The sequence below is a fragment of the Mirounga angustirostris genome, unplaced genomic scaffold (assembly GCF_029215605.1).
Source record: "Mirounga angustirostris isolate CCGP_5_RB_7025 unplaced genomic scaffold, mMirAng1.0.hap1 SCAF_2, whole genome shotgun sequence".
Classification (NCBI taxonomy): domain Eukaryota; kingdom Metazoa; phylum Chordata; class Mammalia; order Carnivora; family Phocidae; genus Mirounga; species Mirounga angustirostris.
Window position 1 is genome coordinate 63,280,995 of NW_026991710.1, and position 25,139 is coordinate 63,306,133.

The following is a 25,139-nucleotide window of genomic DNA, read 5'->3' on the forward strand; positions in this document are numbered from 1 at the left end:
AAACAGACTTTAGTTTTTTTTAGTAACATACTTAGTTTTTGGTCTGGGACTATGTTTTTGTCTTGTGATTGATTACTTGAGCTCTGATGATATTCATACTTGTTTTTTTTACAGGCTCTGGGATGTTTACTGTATAAACTTTGTTTCTTTACTCTTCCTTTTGGTGAGAGTCAGGTTGCTATCTGTGATGGCAGCTTCACCATCCCAGACAATTCTCGTTACTCCCAGAATATACACTGCTTAATAAGTAAGTACTTGGAAAATTTTATGAAAAAATTGTAAGATACTGTACTTAAAGGTGGGCTGTTACATCTCTTTACCTAAGCCTTATCTTTTGATTTCATGTATTATAGTTTTGTGAAACTATTATAAAGAAAAAACATTAAAAAAATGTTTATAAGACTTTTATAGGAATGAAAGCAGCCTAATTACCGATTAGTGCATGGATATTTTTAAGCCCCCTAGATAAGCTTTTGTAGAACATAGAGATTATGTAATTAAGGAAACTGGAATTTCTGGAAAACCTTAGAGCAAAACATTTAATGACTCTGTCTTTGTACTTTGAAATCTAAATATCCAGATCTGTTGCTCTTTTGTATCAAAGTATTATCGGTCTTAGAGTGTAGCTTATTTGGCCACCCTTTTAAATATTTATTCTTTATTGATTATAAAGCGTTTATTGGAAAACAACCTGAGTGTAGTATCAGGAAGGGGTAGACCTGTGGGCCCCTGACTTCAAAAGAATACCTCAGTTCCTTCTAGCCTCCGGAGGTTAAGAGTTTTTTCTTCCTTTTGGATGGTACTATAAATTTAATTTTTTATATTTGTACATGGTAAAATTTCTGGAAAAGATGATTGAGGGTGAGGAGGATGGCTATCAGATATTAAAATTAAAATAATATTAGGAAGCTGCAGTATTTAAACAGCACCTCTCAGCACTGTTTTAATTAAAATGTTTCTAGCATGTCTGCTCTGTTTTTTGCATTTTAAACATCCCATCATAGCCTCCAGCCACACCGATCAATGCAACGGAAAAGAGGGCTAATCTAAATATATTTGATGTTTTGTATTATAAAGATGGCCATTCAACTCAAGGGGAAAAATAGATGGAAATACAAAAAATTATTAGGGATTTGTGGACAAAATTCAATTCCAAGCTGAAAATCTACCTCAAACTTTATGCTAAAAATTCAAATCAATCAAAGACCTGAATGTAAAAAATAAAACATAAATGTACTTGAAGAAAATAGGCTTGAATTTATTGATAACACTGGAATGGGTAGTCTACAGGCATTAGATCTCAGAAACTAGGAAAGAAAAGATGAATCTGTTACATAAAAGTTTAAACCATTAAAAGTACCCCCCCAAACCTATGAACCCCAGCATAAAGTCAAATAATAAATTGGGAAAAAAATATTTGGTACACATTTGACAAATGGCTAACTTTTATAATCTATAAAGGCTCAGGTAAATCAAAAAGAAAAGGGCAAACACTCCAGTAGAAAAATGGTCAAAAGAAAATGGATCATAAAAGGATATCTGGCCTTGCTATGCAAACTTGTTTAAAGAATAATCTTTTTATTTATGTGGATTTGCTCAAACATGTTGGAAATTGGAGAAGTATGTCAGTTGAACACAAGCTTACATTGCTTCATGTGGATTGTTTTTCCTAGGCAAAGGGAACCAGAATAACAGGGTAGGAGAGGTGGTGTTATAACTTACAGGGGAAAGGAAATAGCCCTAAGCTTTGCTGCTGTCCTGCCGGCGTGAGGACTTTTAGCTCTAATTGGGGAGTATTAAATATGAGTGTTTGTACCTGGGTGGGATCTTCTTCATAGAGAGATCTACCTGAATTTCCTGTGGCTCCCTACTAATGGGTCGTTCCCTGAATAGCACCCCTGCTGGCTTAGAGTTCCATTTTTATCTTTATTGGTTGAGCACTTGCCAGCCTTATTTTGATGTATTTTTATATCCTTGTGGCAGCTTCCAGCCAAATTGCCTTCCCAGGTGCAGGTTACCTTCCCAGGTACCAGTTAATGTTTTTGTCAGTGCTCTGGTTGACAAAGTTGTATAGTTTTTCAGGGGTCTGACCCAGCTCTATTTTTCCCATTATCCCTGTAATTTTACCCTGCCATTTTACAGAATGTGATTTTTTAAAAAAGCAAATAATACCTATTAGAGTATATTTGAATAAACATAGATCCATAACCCCCTCTGTTCAGTTGCTTTCCTCCTTCATTGTCCAAAAATTAGGGCATTAAAAGCATGAAAGGACTCTGATTGCAATGCTCAAAGAATAGATTGAGGAATTTACTTTGGCTGTTCTGGCTAATTGAAGTTTAACCTTTTATTGAGGTCCTTGTAAATCATTGTAACTGTGACTGTTTTGTTGCTGAGTATAATGTTTTCATCACAGTTGAATGAGGGTTTTATTGGGGATCTTTCAGTGTCACAGAAACTCTGAATATTCTCAGTGGACAATGCTGTATGAGAGACTGGACTATATATATATATATATATATATATATATATATATATATATACACCCTGATTCGTGATTTACTTTGCTTGTAGTTGTAAGATCTTATTTTCTTGAGTTAGGTTGTTTGTTTGTTTGTTTTTTTTTTCTTCTCTGTGTATGTGTGTATGGGTATGTGTTTGTATATAATGGGAAGGAAAAACTAAACACTTTTGATAATTTTAGGATCTAATTGGGCTCTATCTAGTTCACTGGTGCTTTGCTGTTTTTCATATGCTTCCTTTATTTTTCAGTAAATGTGTAGATTTTAGTTTTTATCAATGTTAATATAATTTGACCACGTATTAATATCTTTGAACTTATATCTGAGAGCTAGGCAGAACAAAAAAGTTGAATGAAATAAAAGCATTCAAGTAAATGGTTGGTATTTTATCTCCTGTGAAAGGGTTTTTGTGGATTTTACTTTTATATATTGCCTTCAGTAATAAAAGCATAACAAAGTAGAGATTTTTAAACAAGAACATACCTACAATGCAGTGTTTTTTAGAAAACACTTAGATTCTTTGCAGTTTTATTCTTTATATTTTTTCACATGTGACCTTGCCTGTTTCCTGCCATCCCACTTAGGTTTCTCTGTCTGCTTTTATAATATATAATGAGTGATCTACATTGCTTTCAAATAAATTCTACATTCAGAAATCTGGGAATTGCCTAGTTGTGCTCATAGTTTTTGAAAGTGAAACATTTTATTGCCAGTTAGTTATTCATGCAATGTAGTTGCCTCCACACACTACATCAAAAACTAATGATATACTATAGGCTGGCTAATTGAACATAATAATAATAAATAAATAAATAATAAAAAGAACATAATAATAAAAAAATGAAAAAAAAAAGCATTAAAAAATGTATCTTTTTAGTATTAACACTTTTACTAATGCTGCTTATATATCTATTTTATATGACTAAGGATTTTTGAAAATGAAATGGCTATACCTGATCTTTGTTAAAATTATGTGGCTTGTGGTTATAATAAGAATTTGCATATACTTTTGATTATCACCAATTTTGTCAAGGGTAATTATTATTACCTACTGTCCATAAAGCTCAGTTTAACTATTAATTTCATTATATTTTTCCTGCTGACTTTTCTTCTTAAAAGTAGCAGAATCAGTTATTCAGAATTTTTCTTCTTAGCTTCTATTACTTTTTCCATTAGACAAATAGTGGAGGTGAATTGAGGGGTGAGGAGAGAAGCATTTTCATTATGGATCTAAGAGTTGAAAAGAACTTAAAGAGGAGAATGAGAAGCTTAACTAATGGGGTTACTGAATAGTTATGATGAATGAACAGAGGGCTGGCTGCCTTACCTTTCTTTTAGCGTCTGTGTTGTAAGGTGGTTAAGGTAGTACATTGTAGAGGTTAAGAACAAAGCCTTGAGCCAAAGGGCCTGGGCTCACATCTGCTCTGTCACTTACTTGGTACAGAACATTGGGCACCTCCATTATCTTAATCACGTTTCTAAAATGAGCATATTAAAAGTACCTACCTCTTAATGGTTATTGTGAAAATGAAATGAATTATGAAAAGTACTTCTTAGCATGTGTAAGTATTCAGTAAGAGATGGTCTTTAATACTACCATCTTGACTACTATAATAACTATTACTACTGATACCTTTTTTTTTTTTTTAAAGATTTTATTTATTTATTTGAGAGAGAGAGAATGAGAGAGAGGGGGGAGGGTCAGAGGGAGAAACAGGCTCCCTGCCGAGCAGGGAGCCCGATACGGGACTCGATCCACAGACTGCAGGATCATGACCTGAGCCGAAGGCAGTCACTTAACCAACGGATCCACCCAGGTGCCCCTACTATTGATATCTTTACTATAATTCTTCGTGAGCTAACCCAGGTTTGATTTTCTGGGTAAGGGGCAGGGCATTCACTTCCAGAAACTCATTAGGATGTTCATTTCCTGTAGAGATTTCTTTGGATGCTATGAAGCAGAACTTGGTTTTGCAGATTAATGGTGGCTGTACCAAAGGCTTACTATAAGTTATATGCTCAAGAATATACTGTTAAATGTAACTACTAAGTTTTCTTTTCTCACTGCTTACTTTGTGTAGTGATTTATATGAACATCAGGAAAAGCTTTGTTTTTCTTACTTTTGGGTCTACTGAGTCGCTTTATGGTTCTGTATCTTAGCTTTTTGCAGCTCATCTATTGGGTTTAATTTTTTTTGAAATATAGTTGACCTACAATATTATATTAGTTCCAGATGTATAATGTAATGATTTGATACGTGTATATATTATGAAATAATCACCAGAATAAGTCTAGGTAACATCACCTCACAGAGTTACACACTTTTTACCCCCTGGGGATGAGAACCTTTAAGACTCTTAGCAACTTACAAATTTACAATACAGTATTATTAACTATGGTCACCGTGCTGGGTACAGTACGTCCCCAGAACTTATTTCTTTTGTGATTGGAAGATTGTACCTTTTGACCCCCTTCACCCATTTTGCCCACCCCTCCCCTTCCCCCACCTCTGGCAACCACCAATCTGTTCTCTGTATTTATGAGTTCATTTTTCTTTTTCTTTTTTTCTTTTTTAAGAGTCTACATATAAGTGAGATCATACGGCATTCATCTTTCTATGTCTTATTTCACTTAGCATACTGCCCTCAGGTCCGTCCATGTTGTCTCAAATGGCAAGATTTCCTTCCTTTATAATAGCCAAATAATATGAGAGAGAGAGAGAGAGAGAGAGAGAGAGAGAGAGAGAGAGAGAGTGAATGTGTGTGTGTGTGTGTTACATTTTTTTTAATTTACTCATCAGTGGACACTTAGGTTGCTTCTATGTCTTGGCTATTGTAAATAATGCTGTACTAAACATAGGGGTGCTGATACCTTTTTTTTTTTTAAAGATTTTATTTATTTATTAGACAGAGAGCAAGAGCACAAGAGTGGGAAGTGGCAAAGGGAGAGAGAGAAACAGACTCCCCACTGAGTAGGGAGCCCAACGTGGGGCTCGATCCCAGGACCCTGGGATCATGACCTGGGATCATGACCTGAGCCAAAGGCAGATGCTTAACTGACTGAGCCACCCAGGCACCTCGTGCAGATACCTTTTTGAGCTGTTTTTGGTTTCTTTGGATAAATACCCAGAAGTGGACTCGCTGGGTGATATGGTAATTCCATTTTTAATTTTTTGAGGGACCTTCATACTCTTTTCCAGAGTGGCTACTCCAGTTTACATGCTCACTCACACTGCCCAAAGGATTCCTTTTCTCCACATCCCTACCAACACTCGTTATTTCTTATCATTTTAATAGTAAATAAAATTATTTTAATACTGATTTTCTATGGGAAACCAGGAACTTGCTTGCTTGTTTTAATACACTTAAAATTTATTATGGAAATAAAAAACCCCCACAAATATAGGCAGAACAGTTCAGTGAATTATGTACCTGTTCCCCAGCTTCAGTGATTATTACTCATGGTAGTCTTTTTTCATCTATGGCCTCACCCACTCTTTTTTATATTATTTTTGAAAATAATCTCAGACATTTTACTGTACCTTTGGGAAAAAAGTGAAAGATTAAGATAGGAGTTCCTTGGAGATTTCCAGTCATTGCTCCTGGGTTACCTCTTGGGCAGGTGTAGAGGGAGGGCTCTGATGCATGATGTCGAGGGGCAGCCACCAGGACTACCCCAAATATACTAACCTGGCATATTGATAGTGCCATTTTAGTGTTTTAGTCATGATTGATCATACTTATTATTAGCAGTTAAATTCGATTTCATTTCAGCAGTCCATGGAATAAGTTATGTAGGATCTATACACCTAACATGTAAGTTTCTAATACAGATGGTTCTTGCCTCTATGATGGCTCAGCTTATGCTTTTTCACCTTTACGGTGGTGTGAAAGCAATACACATTCAGTAGAAACCATACTTTGAATTTTAAGTTTTCATCTTTTCCCGAGTAGCAGTATGTGGTGCGTTAACTCTCTCGTGATGCTGGGCATCAGCATCGAGCTGCAGCTCCCAGCCACCACATGATCTCAAGGGTGAACGATGATGCTTTTGAGCATTCTGTGCCCATACAATCATTTTGTTTTTCATTTTAAGTACAGTATTCAGTAAACTACATAAGATAGTCAATACTTTATTGTCATATAGGCTTTCTGTTAGATGATTTTGCTCAACTGCAGGCTAATTGTAAGCATTCTGAGCATGTCTAAGGTAGGCTAGGCTAAGCTATGTTCAGTGGGTTAGGCGTATTAAATGTATTTTTGACCTACAGTATTTTTAATTTATAATGGGTCTGTTGGGATGTATCCCCCTCATAAGTTGAGGAAGGTCTGTAACAATCCCCACAGGTTAACAGATAAAAATAACAAGTTAATGCTTGTTATTAAGTATTTATGGTTGTAAAATTGGAGTGGGTGTTCTCTTTTTAGGTATATTTACTCTAAGTGTAATAAATAGAAGTCTTTGGGAGAGGAAAAGTGTCTTTATGAAAGGAAAACCATTTAACAAAATTTTAAGCAGAAAAATTCTTTTGAGACTTCTGTCTAAAGTATTTTCCTATTAAATTTGTTGAGCTATCAGAGAGGCTGGTTTAAGTTTTACTTAGGCCCAGGCATGGATCTATCATTGTATAACTTGAATGGGAACCACTTTATTTAATTTTTGGCTTAAGTCCTTAGTGAAACCATAATTTAGCTTGGTCACTGCTACAGCAGCAGCAGCTCCTTTAGCAGCTCTTTTTGTTGGAATATGCATGGATGTTGTACTTTCCTATACAATTAGTTATAAACGTAACTATTTCAGCTGCCTTGGGCAAGTGTTTTAATTTTTATTTTTTTTAAAGATTTTGTTGGAGACAAAGAGCGTGTGTGCATGAGCAGGGGTGGGTGGGTGGGAGGGAGAGGGAGAAGCAGATTCTCTGCTGAGCAGGGAGCCCAATGCTGGGCTTGATCCCAGCACCCTGAGGTCATGACCTGAGCCAAAGGCAGACTGAGCCACCCAGGTGCCCCGCAAGTGTTTTTTAATCAGATATGTCTGATACCTTAGTTGGAAATACTGTGGTAGTTTAATCATACACTACCTTCAGTGCTAAGACTCTTTTGTGTTCTTAGGTTATATAAGTGGTGTTTGTGTCAATAGAAAGATTCACACAATTAGGAGCAGAGAAACAGCCTTTCATTTCTATGTGGCTAGTGTTTTAAAAGTTGATTTACATTTTCAGTAGAATCAAGGTCAGTGGGAATGTCTCATGATGATTCACATGTTCACTTTAAATTGAGTAAACAAGGGTGTATTCTAGCTTCTCTGCCTTTTTTTTTTTTTTTATGAATTTAAACACTTTTGGATGAACTAGACACATGTATTTTTTAATCCATTCCTTCAGGAACATATTTTTGTAGATGATATGGTTTTATTGTCTTTGAAGTAGGAGTTAATAAAACACTAGACTTGAGGTTTAATTATTATGAGAAAAAATGGGCAAACTACTTAAAAACTGAAGTTGTCACTTTTGGTGGATATGCCTCAATGTTTAGCTGGATTAGAGCTGATACCTCTGTACTCCAGATTATATCATTTAGTTATCGGGGACTACATTTTGCAATGTACAGTCCTCCTGGACAGTTTGGGAAATAATATTATTAAATTAAATGCTTAAAGATGCCTTATTGAGTTCTTTTCCTTTTTCTTTTTTAATGGCTGATAGTATCCAGTATAAAAATATTCAGAGATAAAAATGTAGACATGTTCTACCTATGGATTTCAGCCTCCTGATACTTTGAATTAGAACCAAATCAGAGGGACACAGGAGCTCATCAGCTAAAAGTGTCAATATTAATACTAATAAAGCAGATTGCAGAATGAAATTTACATCTGAAGGCAAATGGGCCTATTCAGTTCCCAAATTTCCTTACACCTAGTCATAGGCAATGCTGGAAAGCCATAGACTTCCTCCACAGAAGCAGGCCATTTACCAAACATGGTTTCAGAGAGAACGTTTATGTCTGGAGAATTGTTCTGAAAGAAAGAGTATCAGAGATTGATGCATGTGGGCCGTTATTTCTTTTTTCTAGTCTAACAGACAAATCACTGTTTTCTTCTTGGAGAGGAACGAGTTATAGTAGTAGAGAGAGATCACTAGTACAGTGGTTTTCAAACTGTTTGACTGTGGTCCATAGTAAAAAATATTTTAGTTATGACCTGGTGGACGTGCGTGTGCATGCACGCACACACACACACACACACAAAACAAGTTTCATGACACATTGCTTATACTTACCATAATAATGCACTCTAATATTTTATATCCTATTAAAATAAATGATAGTTGTGACCTTTTAAACTGATTTTATGTTCCATAAATGGGATCAGTACAGTTAGGCAAACTAGACTGGCGTTAGCAGATGTAGTCCCACATGGAAACATAAGCCTGGGAGTTAGAGGTCCTTTTCTTTGGTTATAAGATGATATCAGTTCTACCCACAGCTTGGTTACCTAATCATTAGGGGATGTTGTGCTGTGCTTTATTTGAGAGAAAGAATTACCTATAAAGATACTGGTTAAAGAACATAAAATCTCAAATTTATTGCCCCTTAATGCTTTTCATTACTATGAAAGAAAAAAAAATATAGGATTGCTTGAAGGATCATTCTTTTCCACTCTAGATACTTAAAAAGCTTTTCCTAGATTAAGTCAGGCCAGAAAAGTATATTCTTGTGTCATACTGTTCTCTTACAGAATTTCTTCTGCTGAACTGCATTTAGGTGTTATGTCACTGGTCATCACAGAAGGAATAACCCATTGTCACTCATTGCAATTTCTTAAGGATATTATTCATTCTGTATGAACTTTTTTAGAAAGACTCAAAGGAGAATTTACTCTTTGCTGTCAATATTAGGAACAGTGCTTTTTCTTAACACCTGGTTTGTTTTTGTGCTAAGGATACTGTGATTCTTGTAATGGATCATGTTGCTATATTTGTGTCGTTGACTGGAAAGTAGAGAGCTAAATTTTTGGGCTTACATTTATAGGACCAAATCATATACAGTTTCTTCACTGATGTTATTATCCTGTTTTTTGTGGGGAGGGGGCAGGGGCTTTTAGCCATTACTTTTCTATTAGTGGGGAGGGGGCAGGGGCTTTTAGCCATTACTTTTCTAATTTTCTCATATACTTAAAATGTTATCATTTTGGGGCACCTGGGTGGCTCATTGGGTTAAGTATCTGCCTTTGGCTCAGGTCATGATCCCAGGGTCCCAGGATCAAACCCCACATTGGGCTTCCTGCTTGGTGTGGAGCCTGCTTCTCTCCCTCTGCCTCCCTGCTCGTGCTCTCTCTCTCACTCTCATTTATTGTTAAAAGTCTGTTTAAATTTATTTCTATATCATGTACTGTTATACTTTGAAAACATTTAGTATTTGTTGGTGTCAAGATCAAATATGATTTTGGAGGATAAAATAAACCTTGTAGATTCCTGAATCTTCTCTGGAATGAGGTTGAATACAAACGAATAAATGTTTTTGGTTATTTACATCTAACAATGGTCACAAAATAAAAAATCAATTTTATAACTGACCTATTTTAAGTATATAAAGTCAAGTTACATGCAGAGTATTTTTTTAAAAAAAGATTTTATTTATTTATTTTTAGAGAGAGAGAGTTGCACACATGCATGGGTGGAGGGGCAGAGGGAGAGAGAGAGAATCCCAAGCTGACTCCCTGCTGAGTACAGAGCTGATGTGGGGTGCTTGACCCCAGGACCCTGAGATCATGATGTGAGCCAAAATCAAGAGTCTGATGCTTATATACTTATATACTTAGATCTTTCTGTATATAATTTTATTAGCAAATTTCAGAATATTATCTAATTGATGCTATATTTTTATATTCCAAATAGGTTTAAAAATGATTTGAGGGATGCCTGGGTGGCTCAGTCGGTTAAGTGGCTAACTCTTGGTTTTGGCCCAGGTCATGATCTCAGGGTCCTGGGTTTGAGCCCCACGTTGGGCTCTGCACTCAGCTGAGAGTCTGTTTCAGGATTCTCTTTCTCCCTCTGCCCCTCCCCCTGCTCTCTCTCTCTCTCTCTAAAATAAATAAATCTTTAAAAAATGATTTGAACATTATAAGAACTTAATCAGTGAAGCAGAGTTAGAACATGGAGATGTCTTAACAAAATATGAACTTTTTAGCTGTAGAATTGAGTATAAGTGTCAGCCTTCTTGTGAACTTGTGATTTAGTAAGTGACCCAAGAAATAGTCATTTGGTTAGGGAAAAAATCATTTTGGTTAGAAAAAAAGGTCAGGTATTTCAAGCAATGTTTTAAGAGTGGTGTGAAATCTGTTTATAATAGAACCATAAAACTCTACTCATACTTCTGAACATGAAATAAGAACTATGGTGAATATTGTTAGCATCAGTATGGGAAGAATTTTTTTGGAAAACTATAGCGTCAACCCTGAATTACTTTGTTAAATATAATGCTCACAACTTAGTCTCTTCTCAGTGATTCAGGATCATTTGAAAATTAATAGAGGTATTTTAGATAATAATGAAAATAAGGACCTCTACTGTGGCTTTGGAACTTTCTTGAATAATTCCCCAGTGTTCACTAAACTCACTGTTCTGTGTCACTTTCTGAGAAGAATATTTATATTTGTTTATTTATACTTCTGGTGCAGAGCTGTTCCATGACCGCTTTTAGCTTTGGTTAATGCTTTAAGTTCCATTAGCAAACTTTACTAGAATCACTGATCCTAGAATGTTAAAAAGTATATATACATTTTATTCTTTTAATGTGCCCCTTAATAGCTTCTGTGTGTTCAGTGAAACTTAACATTTTAATCTTTCTTGCAGGGTTCATGCTTGAACCAGATCCAGAGCGTAGACCTGACATATTTCAAGTGTCCTATTTTGCATTTAAATTTGCCAAAAAGGATTGTCCAGTTTCCAACATCAATGTAAGTAGTTTTTCAAGTAGGATATGAATTTAAAATCCCATTTCATATGTATAGATACATATACTTTCAGAATTACTTGTTTCATGACAAGTGGTCTGATAGTTTGTTTCGGGTTAGTATTTTTGATAAAAAGCGACATTGCCAAACTCTGCTGAGGTGCCCTGGGGAGCTAAAGCAGACCTGGGGCACTGCAGGATATTTTTCCTTTTTGAGGGAAACACAGTGATATCTGTTTTTCACAACACAAACTCCTATTATTAAGTTGTTTGGGTCTATCTGTTAAGTTGGGAGGGTACCTCATGAAAAATTCCTGAGACGCTAAGCACTGGGTAAACTGAAAAAGTCTGGTTACCTTTGGTGTAAAGAGCATAGGTACTGTAAATGGAGAGACCTGGGTTCAATTCTATCAGTGACTGATTTTGTATATTTTGGGAAATTACCTAATGTCTCTTTCTTTTTCTGTGAAAATAATAATTATGAGGATCACAAATAATAAATGTAAAATCCTGTGCCTCATCCGTGGAAGGTGTTAAGTTGATAGTAGCTAATATTATTCAGAGGCTTTGAAATATTTTGTCTGCATAGTATACCTAACGATATCAGATTAACTGTGTATGGCAATCTTTGTTAATTTTAATAAAGGTCTGGGTTCATCACTGATTTTAAGCCAGTATCAACTTTTAAAGATCATTCTGACTCTTGTTCTTTTTGGTGTGTAAAACTTAGTCCATCCCACTAAAAAAATAAGGAAGTTGTACTATTTCTTTTTGTTTTTTTTTGAAGCCTCAATGTAATATATGCTCTGTCGAAGATGAAAGTCAGGCAGTTCTAACATTCTAGTAATGAAATGGGTTTATTTGACATTTGACTATGGATTTTTAGCTTTTCATTCAGCAAATATGTATTTGGGTGCCTACTATAAGACAAACATTATAGAGAGCATAAACAGATGATCTTCTGCTCTTGCTTGCTAGCCTTTACAAGCAGTGTCATGAAAATTATCTGCAATATGTAGAAACAACACTTTCCTCAAATGCTTGGTGTTTGCTTCTTTTTCCAAAGTCATTTGGAAATTAGTCATTGATTTACAAGTGTAATATAATCCTTCTTTTTATCTGATATTTACCTGTTTGTATAGTGGATATGATGATGTTCCGTTTCTTTTCCAAGGGTTTTTGTGGAACATGATATGAAAGTGACATTTGTGTAGCATGCAGTGATATTTGCAGATTAGATCTGGCAAACATATGTGAACATGTAGGTATCTGAGGTGAAAGTAGTATTTCATAGATAGTACTTCTTAAGAGTATATCCATATTGTTTAAATAAAACTTTTTGCAATTAAAATGAAAACCAAAATGAAAAGTTATTTTTTTCTTCCAAGAATTCTTCTGTTCCTTCAGCTCTTCCTGAACCGATGACTGCTAGTGAAGCAGCTTCTAGGAAAAGCCAAATAAAAGCCAGGTAGGCAAAGCTATGCTGAGATTTGAAAAGACATTTTTAAAAACGTGTATAGTTCTTGTTTTTAATCCTAGCAAGTGTCATTGATTAAATATCATTTTCACACACAAAAAGTGTATGTTCTTTATTGCATGTGATGAGGAGCTTGGATAGCAAGTATAAAATAAGCTTTTTTTGCATTAGGTATGGAGTTTGACATCAGTCTTACTTGAATGCTCACCCTCAGCAATTAAGAAGTGATTATGCAACTGGTGATGTTACATTGGGTCATTTTGGGGGGTGTCATTATTTCATCACATGGTAACTAATTTGTGAAATTTTTGTGTTGTGTTTATAACTAGTATGATTTTTTTTTTAATTTAAAGAAAGAACTCTTACAGCCAGCTATTTTGGAGTATTCTAAATTCATAAGCTCTTTTATGTATTCTAATACATATTTAGAATATGTATTGCTATGTATAATTTATAATGAATCGTTATAACTATAATTCTTTTAAGACTGGTAAAGAAATGTTTTAAATTATCATTCATAGCTATTTACTCTACTGATAAGTTTGATATGTATTATGTAGGTTAAGTTGTGTATCTGATCAATGAATTAATGATTGATTTTTTTTATACTATTTTTGGGTTTAAAAGTTAATAAATAGGATTATATTTTAGATTATCAGACAGGTATAATGTTACATGTGGGGCGATTTCTTGGTCACGGCTTTTTTTTTTTTTTTAAGATATATTTATTTGAGAGAGAGAGAGAGCATGAGCACGCCAGTTGCAGGGGTCGGAGGGTGGCAGAGGGAGAGAGAATCAAAATTTCAGACAGACTCCCCGCTGAGCACAGAGCCCATCTCAGGGCTGGATCCCACAACCTCTGAGATCATGACCTGAGGTAAAATCAAGAGTCGGATGCTTAAGCAACTGAGCCACCCAGGTGCCCCATTCAGAGCTTTTTTTGTATTGTATTTTACTTAGGCAAAGATTTTATTTGACATGAACTAGATAAAATATGTTTATATACCTGTTATATGCAAGATATAGAAACAAAGAAAATTTTAGGAGCAGTGTTTATTCTCAAGGAGCTCACATTCTAATGAAGACAGACGAGAAAACAGTTGCAACATGATATAGATACCAGGCAACTCTGAGAGTGGAGGAAGGGAAAGCTGGGAGCAGAGAAAGCATCCTTTCCCTGGGGCTGCAGCTTGCTAAACTCCTCCTTGAAGGATGAATAGATAGCCTCCTGGAGTGATGCGGAGTGAAACTTTAGCAGGCAGGCACTTCAGGCAAGAAGAATGGACTTTGTGAAAGTGCAAGGCTGAAGCATAAGGGGACATAAATGGGAGTGGTGGGAAATGGTAGCTAGGTGCTGTCATGAGCAACTTGGTTTATATGTCATGCTGAGAAATTTGGACTTTGGCCTTTAAGCCAGTGAATTTTCAACCTTGCAGTGAGCTCTACTATTTGGGACTTTGTGTGAGATGTGTTGTTATAATAATAATAAATAATTTGCTATTTATAAATTGTTAAAATATCATTTGTGAATGACTTTTTAAAAAAAAATGCCATCACTCTAAAAATATTATCTTCATTCACTTTAATTTTAAAATACTCTCTCGAGTAAGAGACTGAAGGAATAAAGTTACATCTAACCTGCAGGAATCTGTTATGACTGACTGTCTTATCTATGACACAGCTGTAGTTAGCAAATGCTGTTAGAGTTGAGTGGCAGTTATGAATTTTTATAGGTCATGTCAGTTCAATTTTATTGTGGTCTTTTAAAATTTTATTTATTTTTTAAAGATTTATTAAGAGAGAAAGAGAGAGCGAACGTGGGGGGGGGGGGGGTTGGGCAGAGGGAGAGATTCTTTCAAGCAGACGCCCTGCTAAGCTCAAAGATGCTGCTGTCTCCAGCCCCATCCCAAGACCCGTGACATCATCATGACCTGAGTCGAAACCAAGAGTCAGTCACTTAACTGACTGAGCCACCCAGGCGCCCCTACTGCAGTTTTTTAAATAATTATTTTGTCAATGAGTAAATCTGTAAGAAAGTAGATACAGATTTTTTAAAAAGCATGAGTTGGGGCGCCTGGGTGGCTCAGTTCGTTAAGCAACTGCCTTCGGCTCAGGTCATGATCCTGGAGTCCCAGGATCGAGTCCCGCATCGGGCTCCCTGCTTGGCAGGGAGTCTGCTTCTCCCTCTGACCCTCCTCCCTCTCATGCTCTCTGTATCTCATTCTCTCTGTCTCAAATAAATAAATAAAATCTTTAAAAAAAAAAAAAAAGCATGAGTCAACTGAACAAGAATGATGCTTTGAATATCTCTTCAACCATGACAGAAGTCCTAGCTATACAATTATAAGCAAATGAAATAGTTAATGCAACTAAAATTCAGTGCTATTAATATTGTTAAATCTGTACATTACATTAAAAAAATTAGGTTCATTGGTGCTTATTGGTCAATAATGTAAATTTACTCTTTATTGATAGAACCAGTAAAGTACTTGAAAAAATTTAAATGTGAATAAAACCTAATTTAAAAAATCAAGTTATTTTTTTTCATGTAAAAGGCTTCTTAACAGGGGATGGGTGATTGAAGATATCTTTAAATAGTATCATTATTTACATGTTGTAGAGCTTTGTGAATATTATCCATTGACCCTGCCTTTACTGTGTGACATTTTTGGTTTTACTTCTTTCTTAAAAGCTCCTTTCTACCTCCCTGAAACCTGCATCTGCTTTTGGGACTCTTAAACCTGGGAGACTTTTGTGACTTGTATCTGCAAATGGAAGGGTTGAGAATTACTGTCCTGGCAGATGGAAACACTGAAGTACTTTAAGAGGAGAGTGTGTTTTAGGAAGATTGTTCAGGTGATAGGCAGTAGGAAAGACAAGGAAGGAAGCAGAGGAAACAGCTTTGTCTACTGTGATAGGGCAGATGAGGCTGCACAGTAGTGTTGATACCAGTGATTGCTCAGTCCTTTGTTTCAGCTGAGTTTGTGTCTTCGTGTTGCCTCATCTGCCTGCCCAGGCATTTTCTTCCCATTTCTTCACACAGAATGCTTAATGTCTTTTTTACTGTCTAATGAAAGTGTGTTTACTTTTTACCCTCCAGTGCCTACCTGAAGCCTTTGTAGCCGAATTAGAATTACTCCTCTGTGAAACTCTTGACAGTTCTAGCTCGACACTGACTGTTTTTACTGTCTTATATTTTATTGTATTTTCATGAACGCACATCATATCTTCCTGGGTATACTGTAAATTCTCTGAAGACGGTATTGTGCCTTGTTTGCTGGATACTAGTAATCATATAATAGACACTGGCATTGGAAAATACATTAGGAAACACTACACTAAAGTCTGTAGAACTTTTAATATGCTTCTTAGAGGTTTGCTACGCTCATGTGTGTTGTGAGTCTCTATAGAGCGATTTGTAACCGTAACAAGGCAGGGCGAGGTCTGGCCTACATGATCCACTTAATAAAGAATGGATAGACAGATAAAAAGATTGTATAGGATATACAGTCCCCAAATTACTCGAACTTAGGGAGTACAGCATTGGTTTTAGTGTCATATCCATAATTTGAACTCAGTAAGTACTTGATTATCATTAAAATGAGATATAATTGATTAAATGTACACATGATAATTTTATTGCCTTTTCAGTTTTCATAGACTTGTACTATAACCCATCCCATCTAAAACATAAATGTTATTTTTAGAAAACAGCACACATACAGTGTATTTCTATTATTATCTAAAATCTTTTGATTCAATTTCAGTTCTTTTCTTTCTTAGAAAGGTAGTTAAGAGGACTCCCTCTTGTGGTATGTACAGATATCAGAGAGAACTGTAGATCTGTACAGTTATTGTATATAGGGCATTCTCCAAATGCAGCAGATATGGACTTGGTAAATCATGTACGCAAACTTTTTAAATACCAAATCATTTGAAAAGGTGCTAAGGGAACTTGGTAAAGAGATCTTAGGCAGTCCTGTTGAAAAGTGAACATATGACCCTATTAAAAAGTATTTGAATTTTTGTTCTGAATTTATAGAAAAAATAAGTTGATAAATATGTAAGTTAAAGATTCTCCCTGGCCTTTTTTTTTTTTTTTGAATAAAAGAAAAGAAAATGTGTCTTTTAGTGTTTTTGCTTTCAAAATTATGCTTACCACTTTGACCACCCCTGTCTGTGGCCTAAACTAAGTCCTAGTGGGAAAAATGTTATATAATTTCCACTCATTGTTCTAAGTAAAGCATAGTTAAAGATTCAAGAAGTTGAATGTGAGCGGGTAGCTCCACTCTGAAAGTTTTGGCTCCTTTTGTTTTGTGAGCTCTGGAGGGCAGTCTTTTCTTTCTTAAGCCTAGAGTCTAAGCTAAAGGAGACTGTTATTTTTTGTGTCTTGTTTTTATTTTTCTGGCTGGTTTGGAGAATTGTCTCCTGATTTTGTCCAGGACTTTATGAGAAGGTTTCTGTTTGTTTTTTTTTATTTCATCTCCTTAAGAGCAATCCTATATTCTTTTTCTGTCAGCTTCAGCGACAGACTATGAATGGTAGCATGCTGGTTTAAGGAAAATGGTTAGGTTTATTTTATTTACTTTCCTATATTTATTAAACATTTAATACTTGAGAATGAGACAGGAAGAAGCTAAGAGGACTAATATGATCATCAATAATAATTAAAATGCATTTGTTGAAATAGAACCTTTATAGACAAATAGTGAATTAGAAATAATCCCAGTATTTGGAATAAAATATATTCTTCTGTTGCAGAATAACAGATACCATTGGACCAACAGAAACCTCAATTGCACCAAGACAAAGACCAAAGGCCAACTCTACTACCGCCACTCCCAGTGTGCTGACCATTCAAAGTTCAGCAACACCTGTTAAAGTCCCTGCTCCTGGTGAATTTGGTAACCACAGACCAAAAGGTAATAACACCCCTGCCAACCTTGTCACCTTTATAGTTAACTTAAACCTTTTATGGCTTGATTTTCTAGGAGTATACATTATTGGCACTTACTATTGTGAAGCAGATAACTTAATGCTGGAAGAAATTTTCTGCTGATGTCTGATAAACCCAACTTACTGTTTTCCTAAAGTTGTAAGCAAAAGTAGTTACTGGTAATATAAAAGTATGGTACAAAAAACTTCCAATTTGCTTATTCATAGAGTCATCAACTAGTAGGGTTTGAGGTTGGTAATAAGGTTCAAGAGTATAGAAAATTCTGTATTGTGTTGGAAAGGAGGAAGTTGAAACTCTAGCCTTAAAAAGTTGTATGTCTTTTCACTGCATCTAGAGCCTTGGCGGAGGAGTCTATCTTGGGTCATGTGGATATTACAACACAGAAACCTGTCTTCTCATCTGATTTTGAGATTTGCTTTTCTAATCTAAAATATCTTCAGAGCATTATGGTACAGTGTAGTACTTAAAAATTCCCCAAGAAAATCTGTCTAATATTAGATAATAAACTTGTCCTCTCAAGGGTCTGGGGGTATAACTTGTAGGCCCATCTCAAGAAAACCTGTTTTGCACTTTATTTCATGATATAGCTGTTTTGCTTTAATGTTAAAATGTTTTCAATTAAGATGTTTTCAATTAGTATACTCTAATGGTTAAGAGCCTACACTTGGTGCCTCATGAACCTGAATGTGAGTTCTGTTTTTCCCATTTCTTAGTAATGTATGTTACAAAAATTCTGGTACCTATTTGATAGGATTGCTGTGAGGATTAAATAACTGCTTAATATAATCCCTTGCCACATAGTATGTCCTTAAGAAATGTTAAATATTAGCTACTATTACTACGATTAAGTATATACTCAGGGAGGGTAATGTTTATTTTACCTGGTGCATTGCTGCATACTTCTGTCATAATCAGGCACACCAGATGGAGGATTATTCCATGGAAAAGGGAAAATAGGGGGGTTGAAGCCTTTTGTGTCCATTTCTTAGCCTCACTGTTCTCTCCTGTAAAATGAGAATAACACCTATTTTTCCTTTTACAAGAAACACATGACAAGGTGTGTGAAATATGGGAAGATTCTGTTTTGTAGTAAGCATTCAGTGTTATTTCTTTTTTCTTTCCACCATTTTGGGTTGGAGATCCTATTAGTCTCTGTCATGTATCAATGCCCTCCAGCCAAAGACCACTAGGAACATACTTGTGTTTGAACAAATTGGGTTTATTCCTCACATTTCATGGGAATCTGTGGGAGTGTCTCAGTAAGATGGTGTTTGAAAGACTTATTGAAGGATTTGGGCTTGTTTTAGGTGTTTTGGGGGAAGCTTGAAGGAAGTGGGGCTTTGGATTGAATGCTGCCAGGAAGTGGATATGATATCATTACGTATCTTAATAAATCTTACTTCTCTAGAAGGAGGGAAGCAAAAGCCTCAATTGGTATAGAAGTAGCAGTCAGCCATAGTAGCCAGGATATGTCAGGGAGAGGTTTGGTCATTTTTTGGTTTGGACAATGTTCCTGATTTTGGCAGTGTTCAGATGTGATTATGGAGTGGTCTTATTGTCCTGATCCACCACGGTCACAGGAAGCCTTCTCTGATGTGGGTGTTCTGTGAAATTATTGTTTATTAGGAGCTGTGAGGGTCAGGCCTGCTACCATGGCAGGGATGGCATTTCTTTTCATTGTGCTTCCAACTTAAGTTGGAAAAATAACATTCCTTTTTCCCCTGTATGTGCATCTTTTGACATTTCTTTCCCCATTAAATATTATACAAGGAGTGACACTTGAATATATTCTTTTAAAATATTCAGACAGTATGGTAGTATTCGGGGGAAAAATGTCAAAGTCTCCATTATTTTTTTCTGCAGAGTAAACTAGCAGCAGGTTAATATGCATTTCCCAGGAGCACTTTTTATGTTCTTGCATGCATATATATAGATACAAATCACTTATGTTGTGTTAACGTAAATGGATTCATACCATACATAGTTCTCTGCGCTTGATTTTTTTAACTCTTATGTCTAGGAGAGCTTTGCACATTAGTGCATATAAGTCTACCATGTAGTTTTTAATAAGTAGATGATATTCCACAGTGTAGATGTACCATAGTTTATATATAACCATTTAGGTTATTTCCAATATTTGCAATTATTAATACTGTTGTGGTGAACATCCTTATAACAGACTCTTGATTTCCATGTTAGAGCATTTGTCAGATACTGCCATATTGCCATCCAAAAAGACTTCAAAAATTTACACCATTAACAGCAGTGTGAGTGTCCTTTGATTCTTATCCTTGCCAATACCTGATAGTATTGGTTTTTTAAAATGTTTCCCTATTGATAGGTGAAGTATCTTTGTTTTTATTTTAATGTTCTTGATTAATACTACTGTTTCATGTTTACTGGCCATTTATTTTCTTCTGTGAATTATCTTTTGCAATTTTCTGTGAGATTGTTTTGTTTTTATTTTTTATTGCCCTTAAGATTTTGTATTTATGTATTCTGAATATTAGTTCTTTGCCATATATATTGTAAATATTTTCTTACAGTATGTCTTTAACTTTCCTGGTGAATTCGCTTAACTTCTCTGAGCCTTAGTTTTATCACTTGCAAAACAGGGAATGATAGTATGATGATTTAATGATATACTTGAAAGCATTGTTTTCACATAGGATTATTATGATGTTGTTTGGGATTTCTCTGGTGCTTTGTGGCCCTGGCTTAAGAACCAGGGCACTCCTTTTAGCTAGATGTCACTAAAGCAAAGTCACAGTTTGTGAGGTGAGAGGTGAGCCACATGAGTTATTGCATGATGATCACTGGTGTGACTGGGCTTCACCCCCAGCGACGAGCATTCTACAGTTAAACATCAGGGTCCTAAAAGATGAACATAGCTTAACTTTTAATACTCTACTAAGTGGAAAGAAATGCACTTAAAAGGCTAATGGTGGTAATGTCTGTGTGGTAGAATTACGGTTTTAATTTTCTTCTGTATATTTTTATAAATGTTTCAAGACTAATTATAATGAACATGCATTTCCTTAGAATTGGGAGGTTATAAAACTATTTTCATAGAGGTGTTGTATTTAAGGCCTGGGGAGGTTTGAAGATATTGGTGAAAAAGAATCCTTCTCTCCCTCCTTGCACTCTCCTCCTTTTACCCCTGTAGGATTAAATAGCTGCACTTGAATTTATGGTAACTAATTGGAGGAGAATATAGAAATTATGGTATATCGCATTTCCTTTCTAATATTGTGTGTCTCTCTTTCATTAATTTCAAAAGTTTATTCATAGGGTTGGCCTTGGGTAAAATTTATGAAACTTATAAATATCCATCTAGGAGGCAGTGTTAATAGATTCACTACAATAGCATTTATTGAACATCTGTTATGATAGAGATTCCTTGGGGCCTTAATAGGTCAGTAAGTCCCATCTGTCAAAGGGCCCTAGTTAGGAAATGGCCATGAAGACAATATGTGCAAGGCAGAATGAAATGTTATAAACCGAGTGGAGGTGTTAGGTGAAGGAACGAGGAAGAGAGACTTGAGCTGAAGGGTAAGAAGAATTGCAGTAGGTGGCAGGCGGCAGTGTAGACAGAGAGAACCATATTGGCAGAGACACATGCCAGTGCGTGCAGTAGCTGAGAAACAAGAAACAAAGGACCTGCCTGGTGTGTTCATGGAGAGATGAAGTAGGAAAGAAGCAGCGTTTCTAAGATGTTGACTTGTTCAGAGCTGTGGCTGACAAAATTAACTTTCACAGGTTCTTAAAATTACAGTAAACAGTCCCTTTAGACTATGTGCATATGGAAGTTCCTGTGTTATAAAGTAAGGATAAAATTGCCTTGGTTAATTAATGATCATTGAAACGAGTGTTTTGAAATCCAGCCATTTTGTTGAAATCTTGAGTATGTTAACATACGTTTCTGGGAACCACTTCTAGGAGCACTGAGACCTGGAAATGGCCCTGAGATTGTACTGGGTCAGGGGCCCCCTCAGCAGCCTCCACAGCAGCATCGAGTACTTCAGCAGCTACAGCAGGGAGACTGGAGATTGCAGCAACTTCACTTGCAGCATCGCCACCCGCCGCAGCAGCAGCTACTTCAGGACGCCTGTATGCAGCAGGTCATTCTCCAGTTACTTTAGATACGGAAGGAGTGTTGTGAAGGTCATGCGACTGTTGACTGTCAGGGAACTCCCTGTCAGATCACAGGCACCGTGAACTCTAGATCCAAGTACACATTTGCCCAGTTTCCGGATTGTGGAGGAATATGTATTTTATTTTATTTATTTTTTTATTCTTATGTTAATCCCCATACATTACATCATTAGTTTTAGATGAAGTGTTCCATGACTCATTGTTTGTGCATAACACCCAGTGCTCCATGCAGAACGTGCCCTCCTCAATACCCATCACCAGGCTAACCCATCCTCCCACCCCCCTCCCCTCTAGAACCCTCAGTTTGTTTTTCAGAGTCCATCGTCTCTCATGGTTCGTCTACCCCTCTGATTTCCCCCGCTTCATTCTTCCCCTCCCGCTACCTCTTCTTCTTCTTCTTTTTTTTTTTCTTAACATATATTGCATTATTTGTTTCAGAGGTACAGATCTGAGATTCAACAGTCTTGCACAATTCAAGCGCTTACCAGAGCACATACCCTCCCCAGTGTCTATCACCCAGTCACCCCATCCCTCCCACCCCACCCCCCACTCCAGCAACCCTCAGTTTGTTTCCTGCAATTAAGAAGGAATATGTATTTTAATTGCATTCTGTGAGATTCTTAAGAATATTCTGTTGAAATAGGTTGCATCGTGGCTTTATGAAGCAAAGAAACGTTCGGTCATTGGGCATTATGAATAAACATGGCAATTTATGATGAATGTTATCTTTTTCAGGTTATGTTTTGAGTTAAGAAACAGATTAATAATGTTATTGTTGGAAAGGTGATATTTAGGCTTTAGAAGTAACACTATTTTGGGTCTTTGTTCTAGTTTTTTTTTTTCTGCCTGGGTTGGGGTGTATGTATGTGTGTGTGTGTGTGTGTGTGTATGGAGGGGTGGCATTTATAGTTGGAAGGGACATAGAAAAACATGACCTTAAGTTCTCTTCTGTCCTTTGCCTTATCAGAACCTGCAAATTTCTAGTTTCATTAAACTATTTTAAATTTAATGACTTGTCACAATTGCCTTTCCATCATTTCCTGAAATGTTTTGGAGCCTAGTAAATGCATGGCACTACTCATGGGTGGCTCCCTCTTCTGGTCTTGACCAATAGACCCAGAGCAGAACATAGTTAAGTAGACGGTGCCATTGGATTGCCGGAAGGTGTCATTGAAGGGGAGATAGAAGAGATTGGGAATTTACTATGAGTCCTGCACACAAGTTACTTCAGGGGTTCTCATCAACTGGTAAATATGTTTAGGTTTAGTTTTCTTCCAAACATCCTTAAACTGTGCTGGGAATGGTTTCAGTTGACTCTGTTACGTTTCACTGATAATTTTCAAACCAACGCCAATAAGCACATGTAAGTTATAGTCAGTTACAGACTATAGTTCTTTTACATTGGTGTTTGGATTACTAGTACTGAAATCATTGTTATCATGGTCGGCTCAGTACTAAAAAACTACTCCCAAAACCAAAAAAACTGTGGCACAAAAAAGACTGCATAATATTGATGAATTTCTTTGTTTTTTCATTGTAGTATCAACAGGCAATGCAGCAGCAACAGATACTTCAACAACAGTTTTTAATGCATTCCGTGTATCAGCCGCAACCTTCTGCATCACAGTATCCTACAATGGTAAGTGTTACATGATTTCTAGATACTTCTCTCTGAGAATACATTCCAGTGTTGGAATTTCCATATGAACGGTATTATTCAGAATTTAATTATTCAGATTCAACTCCAGTCAGTTAATTAACACATTTTTAACAAAGCCACTGGTGTGTTCTAAAGCAGTTTGACATTGGTCTGAACCGTAACACCTGAATTTGGTACCTTGTAACTGATTGATGGTATTTTTCTCTTACCTCATAATATAAGGGAAATGATCTCTTTCCCATGGTCTTTCGTCATATGTCTCTTTCATTTGGCACATGTCTGTTGAATAAAAAAAGAAACCCAAAGAGAAATTGGCATTTGCTTCAGAGAATAGTGTGACCTTTTTTTTTTTTTTATAGCAGCTGCTGTTACTAGTGACTGTAAGCTACTCTCTTGTCTTTTTCTTAAACTATTCAAAGGAGGATTTTTGAATCCTGTCAAGTGAGCCTAGCTTCACAACTTTTTTTTTTTTGAGGTATAATTGACATAACATTCTATTGGTTTCAGGGATACAACTGTAATGATTTGATAATTGTATATTTTGCAAATGAGCACCATAATACATGCAGTTAACTTCTTAAATAGACTTATTTTTATCTTGCTATGATATTCTAGTTGCAAGCTGTTCCTTCCTATGTAAATTGTTCTTCAGGCTTCTGATTTTTCTGCCAGCGTAAAAAGGAAAGACTGTAGTAAATAGGTGTGATGCTGACTGTGCTTTAGTGACATTGGGCCCTGTTTTGTGTAATGGCATTTCTTGTTTCAGGTGCAGCAGTCCCAGCAGGCTTTCTTGCAGCAACAAATGCTAGCTCAGCATCAGCAATCCCAGCAACAGGCTTCACCTGCCTATCTTACCTCCCCTCAAGAGTTCCCGCCCGCCTTAGTTTCCTATACTTCATCACTTCCAGCTCAGGTTGGAACCATAGTGGACTCCTCTTACAGTGCCAGTAGGCAAGTATTTTTCCAGTGAATGCGAAAGAAATGATTGTGGAAATGGGTGTAAATGTGGAGTGGAGTCACTAAGTGGCTCCTGAATTGAGAGCTCATCTTTTTGCAGAATCCTCCCTTTTCTCTCACTAGTCCTCTCTTCCTGGCCCTGAGCATCCCTGTCCTTCCTTGCATTTCTGTCGGTTAGGTCTGCTAATTGCTATTTGTAGGTGAGGCCTAGCGATATATCTAGCAGCATTTAAGGCTAAGGAAATGAGTGGCTTATATGTTAAGACATTCTTTGTAATTTAAATAGAAACAAAACCCTGATGGGCTACTTTAGTAGTTTAAAAAAATAATCCTTGGGGCACCTGGGTGGCTCAGCTGGTTAAGCAACTGCCTTCGGCTCAGGTCATGATCCTGGAGTCCCGGGATCGAGTCCCGCATCGGGCCCCCTGCTCAGCGAGGAGCCTGCTTCTCCCTCTGACCCTC

General features: G+C 36.4%; 1 protein-coding gene across 2 annotated transcripts in view; it reads left to right on the top strand.

Moving 5' to 3' along the window:
* Positions 1-25,139, top strand: part of BMP2K (BMP2 inducible kinase) — a 130,747-nt gene that overhangs the window by 70,299 nt on the left and 35,309 nt on the right. For both annotated transcript variants that reach the window (XM_045880924.3, XM_045880926.3), the window contains exons 7-13: positions 115-247; positions 11,372-11,475; positions 12,860-12,939; positions 17,710-17,870; positions 21,845-22,026; positions 23,601-23,699; positions 24,487-24,671. In XM_045880924.3, the coding sequence (XP_045736880.1) occupies positions 115-247; positions 11,372-11,475; positions 12,860-12,939; positions 17,710-17,870; positions 21,845-22,026; positions 23,601-23,699; positions 24,487-24,671 (944 nt within the window). The remainder of the gene's footprint in view (positions 1-114; positions 248-11,371; positions 11,476-12,859; positions 12,940-17,709; positions 17,871-21,844; positions 22,027-23,600; positions 23,700-24,486; positions 24,672-25,139) is intronic.